Genomic DNA, 9458 nt, shown 5'->3' on the forward strand with positions numbered 1-9458 from the left:
AATAGTCAAAATTTTAAAAATTCGGACCGTAACCGAACCATATTTTCAAATTATATTTCGGTTTGATTAATTCGGTTCGGTTCGGTTTGGTTATTCGGTTTTGACCGTTTAATGCTCACCCCTAGTAATGAGCATGTCATTAGTGTGCTAAAAGAACATTTGAAACTGTTGCTATGTATCAGTCATGTTGTTTAATAAAATGAGATATAAACAACATTTATGATACAAAAATAAGCATTGATGTTTTTTTATTAAAAAATATTGAGTGATTAGGTCAATAGATTTCAACAGAAATTAATTGTTTGGAACTCTTGTTTTATATGACTACTTTAACAATCTTGACCTACTGCCTTGGTGCACCCTTCAATCAATCCTTCCTATTCAATTACTCTTGCATTGTAACATTTTTCTTTTATATTCCGAACTTTCTAAATTTTTAATTTTACCGAATTTTTTAATTTTCATTTCCAATTATACCTATTTTTCAAATTAAAGTTTTTCCAATTAGAAAAGGTTCAAATATGCCATTGATATTTGACATATAATCTCAATGTTTAGTGCTTTCTAAAATATTAAAGATTTATTTAAACTAGTCAAATATAAAAACCATATTTGAACTTTTTTTAGAGTGAAAGAACTCATTTAATAAAATTTGTAAAATTGACACTGAAAATTGAAAAATAAAATAAAATTAACAATTTTCAATTCGAATTATAAATAAAATTGTCGAAAAGGTTTAATATTTTTGAATGATTACACCAATTTATAATCTATATATATCATTTCTGGTGGGATTTGACTGCTCTCCTTTCTTCTCTTATTGCTTAAGATTCATAGCTCAAACTGACAAATCCCAACAAGACAGGAATAAATATCATTTCTTAATTCAACAAACATACACCAATCTTCAAGAAAGACTTGTACAACAAGTAACATTCTATACATAAACACGAATTGCCAATCTTAACTTCAGTTTCTTTGCATGTGCATCTCTTTAATCAGGTTTTAGGTACATCTTCTTACAACCTTTTTTAGGATTTTTGGTCCTTACACATATTTTTTGGTTATTCAGATCTGTACAGAAGTTAATGCAAAATCAACAGAATTTTTGCAAAATTAAGCCTGCATGAGTAAGATGATGTGATTTTGTTAACTGCAACAACTCAAAATGGCAACATGATAAGAAGCTGAAGGGTGTGCATTATGTGCAAACCAAACCGATAAGAATTTTAAATATTTTGAACCAAACCCGTGAATTCAGTTCGGTTCTGTTTTTTAGTATGGTTTGCACCAAAAGGGAGCTAAAAGTTCTATATTGTCAAAATCGAATCAAACCGAATTTGGTTCGGCGTTTTGCACAACCCTTATGGAGGAGCATGTGGGAAACGCAGAAGAAATATAGTGGAAACCCATAACTTGGCAGGTAAAAGTGAAGAGATTCTGTCAGAAACAAGCCACAAATGTTCATATCTTTGGCTGAATCTGAAAGCAAGTTCAAGAAATGATGAAATAATGAAGGCTTCAGCTAGGCTATATCAAAAGCTTTTCATGCAAGCCATAAGGAAAACGGATATTGCTCTAGTCCTTGTATTTTTCATAATTTCAAACACCAACAAATGTGTGGAAAAAAATTCTTAATCTAGCTGGCTTGTTCAACCTTAGGACATCCTACATTGTACAAATGCTTGTTACCACTAGAGTTCCTGTTTTCAGAAGGAAATTACATCTAACAAACTGTATAACGATCAAATGTGACATTTACAGCTTTACACTTTGCATTTCAATCCGACAAAAGCTGTCGCAACGTACATATGAATAAAGTTGCTGGTTACTATGGACACATCACCTTGTGGAAGGAGTTTTTTTATCTTCTGTGTTACTTATGACAGTGATGTAGAATCTGATTTTTGATCAGAATCGGCAGTGGTCTGGACTTGAGCTGCATATTGTAAATTCCATAAGACATCCTCGAAAGATGGACGAGATGAAGGCTCGGGAGAAATGCATTTGCTTGTGATAGCCACCACAATTGATAATGATTCTTGCGAGCATGTCGTTAAAACAATTGGGTCTACAATGCGCCTTCGACCGTCTTGGCTTCCAAATGATGCCTGCAATTTCTGGCACATATATTAGAGCTACATTAATCCAAGCTAAAACAGGACTCTATACCTCTATTTCAAGATCCTGTTTTGCATATCAACACACATAAAATCTCAATGAACATTTTTTCAGACAATAAAATGGTAAATTTTGTTTAAAACATAGGATAATTCAGAGAATTGCAAAAAGAGAAGAAGTCCGAAACAAGAAAGCCATGGAATCGTATAATAATCTTTTGTTTGGAATTGAAGAATAAAAAAATTAACAATGTAAAGGATTTTAGCTTACCATTTCATGGAGCAGAAATGCTTCTCCTTTGCCAGTAACTATAGGACCAACAAGTGACTCAAGAAGTATGAACCCAAAATTGTAAACATCATCCTCTAAGTTTGTTCTGTAACTGGAGGAAAGGTGCTACAAACTATTAAACAAATCATAACACTAAGTGAAAATTTAAGGAAGCTCAAAACAGTTTATAATAATTATTTCTTATGTGAACTAAACATGTCATTCTGTACTTTTATGTCGATTTGATCATGTATAATTGATTTGATAGAATTACAAAAGTGGTTTCCTTATCATCTTCGAGATAACAATATCAACTTGGTTGAAATAATTTATAAGGAGGAACGAAGTAACTCCTAGTTTTTAGCAATGGTGGTATATTGAAAATAATGTTATGGGTAACAATGGCAGTAAGGAATATATAAAGTAGCACAAGCTCTGGTCACAAATATGAGGAATGTGGAGAGTGCGGGAGGTCGACAGCAGCGAAAAGATGTTACAGTGAGATAATGATGCCTAATCTATGTTGCACGGAAACTTGTGGAGTTCAACGTTTTGGCCTTTCGTTTCGTTTGCAGAAACCCTTTTAAAACTCCAAAATTTAATATTTACATCCTATTCTTTGTAGAAAAATGTTATTAGTTGTTTTCTATTTCAGCGCTTTCCATTATAACATTTTTGTTTCCGAGCAACATAGCGCCTGATCAACCAAATATGATTTTCTCCAATACCGAGAGAGAGATGCATCTTCATAATCAGCAATATGAAGCCTAGTTTTTGCAAATTCTATTATAGAATTACTATATGCTTTTGTTAAGTTCTGAATCTCCAGTTCAGTTTATAGAGCATATTTTATCTCGAAGAAATTATAAGGAAACCACTTTTCGTGCACAGTACAAAGAGTTTAGGAGCTGAAGCACTTAGAACAGAGTAATACCGTGATTTTGCTGTCTCTGCCTTGACCTACAGCACAGATGAAATATTAATTGGTTACCACTTTGAGCCAAGCAAGGTTAACAAATTAACATAATTAGCAGCTAATATACCTCAATTTTTTCAATTTCTTCTGTCATTACAGCCATGCCGTAATCACTCAGTTTTGCAATTCCGTGCTCATCAAGTAATATATTGTTTGTTTTAAGTCGATTATTCAGAGTACCCGGAATCACCCCAGTATGTAGAAAATGCACGGCCTTAGCAACACCAATAAGAATTGCCAATCTATCTGGCCAGTTGAGGACTTTCTCTGGGCAAGTTTCTGCACCGGGATAAGCAGTTACTATGTCATGCAATCATTCCTTCAGCTAAAAAAATGAGTAAATAAAGAAAATAGTGGTTCTTGAATCATTTTAGAGCCATGTGGCCAGACTAGGAGAATAACCGAATCGAGTCAACTTGCAAGTGTTCGACTTTATTCAATTACATCCTAGGGCTGACCCAACTCTCTCTCAAACACCTAGTCATATCTAAAAACACAAACATATGCTGATCCTAAGCTTCCCAGAAAACTAACCTGACAAATGGGCATGATAATTTCCATTAGTTATATAATCATATATAAGGAAGACTTTGGTGCCACTTAAATCGTCTAGCCCGCTGCTGTCAATGCAATATCCCAAGAGGCTAACCAAATTTGGATGATGAAGCTTTGAGAGCAAATCCAGCCGAACTCTAAGATTTTGAATTGAACTTTTCTTCAACAAAGTTAGAGACCGTATAGCAACATTTGTGCCATTCGCCAATGTTCCTCTATAAATCTGACAAAGAAGTACTGATGAAACTGAGCGGCATGGAATGCCAAACAAAACTATAGTTGAACTTATTTTCAAAGTGAAATTCAAATTAGATCTTGAAGTTCTTGAGAGGTTACCTTTCCGGTGGAACCTTCCCCCATTAATGTTGATGAATCAAAGTTGTTTGTGGCTTCTGTCAACTCTTCAAAGGAAAATACACGACATATTGGGGCGCCTTGTGTACCAAGCTTCACTGCTTGAGAAATGTATCCTGAGAAGCAACAAATTTTAAGAGTTACTACTAATTTCTGCACATTGGTCAGGGAAAACTGAAATTCCACAAAAACTTACTGGCGTTTGCAAGAACATCAGAGGAAACTGCAGTAGCTGCATTATCTTGCACAGCCTTGGCAAATAAATTCTGCTCAAGTGTTCTCTTAGAACAGTATCTTCTGCAGCAACACAGAACTCCAAACGCCAAAAGCACCATAGCAAGAACTGTTCCACCAACGACAGCAATTATTGTTCCTACTGCTCTACCTCTTGATTGCTTAGCTTCCTCACAGACTGACTCTGGTTGCTGATTTTGAGCATCAATGGATAAACAATTCTCAGCAAACCTAACTGCTCTGTTATTTGACATACTCCCCAAGCATGAGGGAAGCTCACCCATAAACATGTTCGCGGAAATGTCGACAAATCCTAGGTTGCTACCGCAAGTAAGATCGTCCGGAAGTGATCCGCTAAGCATGTTAGAAGCTAAATTCAAGTACCTGATATCCGGCAAAGAGAACAAGGAAGATGGAGGCTTTCCACTCAGATGATTTATTGACAAATCAAGATGTTGAAGATGACTCAATTGGCCAAATTGGTCAGGAATTTTGGCAGAGAATGAATTATTGCTCAGGAGCACAGTAACCAACTCTTTAGGCATTGCAGGCAAGTCAGAATCTAATTTGTTCTCTCTCAAATCCAACACATGCAGGCTAGTTAAGCTACTCAAGTCGGGCAATTTACCAGTAAGCTGATTATGACACAAGGCAATATCAGTTAATGTAGTTATTCTGCTAATAGAAGAAGGAAATTGTCCCTTAAAATGATTACCCTTCAAGCTCAAAACAGTGAGATTTGGCAATGAATCAAACCAATCAGGAACAGATCCATTGAAATAATTTCCATCTAATATCAATGAATTAAGCTCTACCATTCTTGAAACTGAAGCAGGAATTGAACCAACCAAAAAATTAGAGCTCAAATCCAAAACTTGAAGTGAATTCAACCTATGAATCTTATCAGGAAGTGGTCCCCAAATCCCCAAAGACACTAAACTAAGAACTTTCAAAGTGGTTAGCCTTGTCAAAGTAGTAACAAGAGAATCAACTGAGAAACTGTGAGATAAAGTTTGAGTAGGAATAGGAAAGCCATTGAACTCACTAACCTTGACAGTTTTATCCCCTTTAATTCTGAGCTCAGTAATAACATTGTCCTTACAAATGATGCTCATGTGCAAAGTTGAAGACAAATTGCAAAGGTCTCCATTGTAATTGCCCCATATATCCAAATGTGAAGGGTAGTCCAAATGCTTCCTCACCTGCAGTAAAAGTTGAGCCTGGTAGGTTTGTAACTCATGGGTACTGGAAATAAAGAATACCCATGAAAAAAACAGTGAATAAAACCAGGTTGATGACCCCATTGAGGACTAATTCTCATGCATTAGAGCCATTAGAAAGTACAAAGATTGAAGCTTTTCCTGAACCTAAACAAACCCAAGAAGAAAATTTAAGAAATTTGGACATGAATCATAGAAAAGTTAGTAACTTTTAGTGAATTGAAGAAAACCCAGAAATCAAAAGAGGATAATTCTCATGGGGAGATGAAAGAATGGCATATTTCTTGAAAATTGGTAAGTGAAGTTAATGAAGGAAAAGAATGTAGGTAGTTAAATGTATATTCTCAAGAAACAAACAGAAAACAGCCAAAAATCTTATAGACAAACCAAATGGGTAGAGACAAAGATAAGGCCTTGAGAAGTGGAACTAAAAAGTTTGAAGAGGTGAGAAGAGTTTGTGGTATGAATGTCTACAATAAATGTGAAGCGTGAGAGTAATAAAGAAAAGAAGGGCAATTTATTATGAAATGGCAAGGAAGTAGTTGAAAATGACCGTACAATGAAAAGCTGGTAAACAAGCATTTACTGCAATTTTCTATTAACTTAGATAGTTTACGGACTGCTAGAGTCTCGTATTGTTAGATGTTAGCTACAGAGACGGGGTTTGAAACCGCGACCTTATTTACCACTTGGAAACGCTTTAACGGTCTAGGTCCACATATGCTATTTACTGCAATTCAACTTGATTAGTTTGGATATGTTTTCAAGTGAAGAAGGAATGGAAGAGAAAAGAGGAATTTTCTGATATCTGTAAGTTTGTAGAGTCACTTGTTTTTGTTACTTTGGACTGACTGTTAAGAAACTGCAGCTTTTGTTTGGAGTTTAGTTATATGGGTTTGAAGCTGAATTGCCTTAGTTGTTTGTATTTTATGTTCTGTGATTCTTGTTGTAGCAGTATCAGTGTATCAGCGCCACAATTGCCATCACATGGGGTTGGTTTGGGTGGTTTCCTTCTTTGTTTGATTTGGTTTTGGTTGATTTTACTAAAATGACCCTGGAATTTTCTATTTTAGTTCCTAGATTTTCAAATTATAGTTTTTTATCAACATGGTAAAGTTATTGATAAACTTTGGTCAACTGGAAATTTTGTCAGGAGATTATGTTAACTAAATCTTTGATTTTATAAAATTAAAAATCATTGCTTCTTAATTGATTTTTATGCTTGTATAATATATTTTTAATGAAACGGCTCCTTTCCTAAAAATTTGCATGAATTTGATATATTTTATGCCATTTTTTTGAATTTGTGTATGTAAATTTTTGACTGTTTAAGATTTTTAGCAATTGTTCAAGGTTAAGATTCACAATTTAAGGTTTTTTTTTTTAAGTTCGGTTAAAGTATATTCAAAAATAAAACATAATGAATTTCATTTCAAGTGTAAATGGTGCTCGTATTTGCACGTCAAAATTTCTTTAAATAATTTTTATATTATTTATTTTTATATTTAGTTATGTAGATCAATTGTTAAGATTAATTTGATATTTTTGTGATTTTTGCATTTGATTTACACCCATATATTTACTTAACATAATTAACCTTTGTTTCTAGCAGAGAAATGTGATTAGAAAAGCCACCACACCTACCAAAAGAACCAAGGTATAATTAGAAAAATGCCTAGAAAAAATATTAGTATCTTTTAATCATAATTTTTCAATTTGAATTTTATACTCCAACGTGTTTATTTTTTTTATCTTTTTTACTCTATTCTTTAATTTTCATATTTTACCACTTTAGATTTATACTCCTTCTTCTTCTCTTTCTTTTTTTTCTTTTTTTTCTTCTTTTTATTTTTTTTTCTTTCAGTTCATCCAAATATTTCTTTCAGTTCATCCAAACATAACAGCTACTAATTTAATAAATAAATTAAATTTTTCAGCTCATAATAATTTAATAGATTGAGTTTTCTAATTCTATCATCACTCTTTAAAAATTTATTGTGAGTTTCAAATTTAGTTTCCGATCCGCTCGACTTTTTAATTCGTAATCAAATCGCTTCAAATTTCACTTCAAATTCAAATCCAACAATCATAACTTTCTCCAAAAAAAAAAATTAATTATTAATTTATTTGTTCTTATTAAAAATCTATTAAAAACGATTTCAAACAGTTTCAAATGCAGTTTCAAATAGAATTTCAAACGGTTTCAGAAAGTTTTTAAAACACAATTTTATTATCATTTAAAAATGTTTATACAATAGTTTCAAACAGTTTACAAGCGTTTCAAGCAGTTTCAAAAAAAAAAATAGCTTCAAACAGTTTACAAAGGTTTCAAACAGTTTACAAGCGTTTCAAACAGTTTCATAAAATATAATTTGCAACCTTTATCTAAAAACAGTTTATAAATATTTTAAACAGTTTACAAAGGTTTCAAACAGTTTAAAAAAAAAAATCAAACAGCTTACAAAAAATTCAAAAACAGTTTACAAAGGTTTAAAATAGTTTCAAACGGATTTTAAAAACAGTTTCAAACATTTTATAAAAAAAAGTTAAACTAGTTATAAAAACAGTTTAAAATAGTTTATAAAGTTTTCAACAATTTATAAAGGTTACAAACAAACAATTTAAAACGAATTTTAAAAACAGTTTCAAACGGTTTATAATTAAAACATTAAAAATAGTAAGAGGAGGAGAAAGAAGAAGATTTAGAATAAAATGGTATGATGGTGGCGATGTAATATTCCGTTGCTTTAAATTTTCTGAGACGAATAGGATTAATTTTTTCATCGTTGATTTTTTATTTGTTTAAGATCTTTATAAATTGAATATATTAAATAAATTATAGAAAATTTAAATAGATTTTATTAAAAAGAATCATTAAAATAAAAATACGAGAAAAAAAGAAGTTATACAGAAAGAGAAGAAGAAGAAGAAGAAGAAGAAGATGAAGAAGAAGAAGGTGCATATATTTTTAAATGATAAAAAATACAAATACAAATAAATTAATTTAGTTGGAAGTACAATTAAAAACAATAGAAAAATAAGATAAAAAAAATAAATTTTCAAAAGTGAAATATGTATAATAAATAAATTAAAAAAGAGAGTGTTTTTGTCTAATTTCCTCAGAGAACAATACTTATGTATCAGCAGAGTTGTCAATTTTTTAATGAAAATAGGGTTGTCAATCGAAAGTTTATTAGGAAGTCAATCAAATAAAAATAAAGTTAGGGAACTCAAATACAAAAATAAAATAACCCGGGAACCTCATTGTGGATTTTACCTATTTCAAATGATAGTATTCAAGATTACTACATCATCACATATATAATCAATTTATTTTAATCAAATATGGGTTCACACTATAATCTAACATTTTATATACTCATTAGCATAAAATTTGTCATGTCATTGATATGAGAACATTATAATTTGAACAAAGGGTTAATGCGCCCCCTAAATTTGTAACACGGGGTCATCTGACTCAATTTATATTTTTTTAAGCAAATAACCCCAAAACTCTTCATTTTTGGGTCAACTAACTCATAATTTATATTTTTTATTTCAAAAAATAGATTTAGAATAATTATATCGCAACAATTACGGAAGTATCTAATACTTTTTTGCATCCCTCACCTACGATTTGTATTTTACGCGTTTTAAAAATACAATTATGGGATTATTTGACTCAAAAATGAAGAGTTTTGGAATTAATTGCTCAAAAAAATATAAAT

General features: G+C 31.8%; 1 protein-coding gene across 3 annotated transcripts; it reads right to left on the bottom strand.

Annotated features, from left to right (window-relative positions):
• Positions 1 to 1558: 1558 nt before the first annotated feature.
• On the bottom strand, positions 1559 to 6624 carry LOC126681049 (probable inactive leucine-rich repeat receptor-like protein kinase At3g03770). Of its 3 annotated transcripts, none has more exons than XM_050376422.2 (7): positions 4473 to 6620; positions 4259 to 4392; positions 3902 to 4145; positions 3435 to 3646; positions 3326 to 3351; positions 2392 to 2503; positions 1559 to 2120 (listed from the first exon to the last, which is right to left on the bottom strand). In XM_050376422.2, exons 1-7 carry the CDS (start codon positions 5812 to 5814, stop codon positions 1881 to 1883), a joined length of 2310 nt encoding a protein of 769 aa, XP_050232379.1. In that variant the 5' UTR covers positions 5815 to 6620; the 3' UTR covers positions 1559 to 1880. The 3 variants fall into 3 exon arrangements, with proteins under 3 accessions (XP_050232379.1, XP_050232380.1, XP_050232381.1); XM_050376423.2 differs by having other exon boundaries at positions 1559 to 2111; positions 4473 to 6618; XM_050376424.2 differs by lacking the exon at positions 1559 to 2120 and having other exon boundaries at positions 2395 to 2524; positions 4473 to 6624.
• Positions 6625 to 9458: the final 2834 nt, after the last annotated feature.

The sequence above is a fragment of the Mercurialis annua genome, linkage group LG5, assembly GCF_937616625.2.
Source record: "Mercurialis annua linkage group LG5, ddMerAnnu1.2, whole genome shotgun sequence".
Lineage (NCBI taxonomy): Eukaryota > Viridiplantae > Streptophyta > Magnoliopsida > Malpighiales > Euphorbiaceae > Mercurialis > Mercurialis annua.

Coding starts and splice junctions, on each gene's coding strand:
- LOC126681049 (XM_050376422.2), bottom strand. CDS start 5,814: ATGGGGTCATCAACCTGGTTTTATTCACTGTTTTTTTCATGGGTATTC. Junction 3,647..3,901: donor TTATCATGCCCATTTGTCAG/GTTAGTTTTCTG, acceptor ATCCCGGTGCAG/AAACTTGCCCAGAGAAAGTC. Junction 2,504..3,325: donor GCAGAGACAGCAAAATCACG/GTATTACTCTGT, acceptor CCTTTCCTCCAG/TTACAGAACAAACTTAGAGG.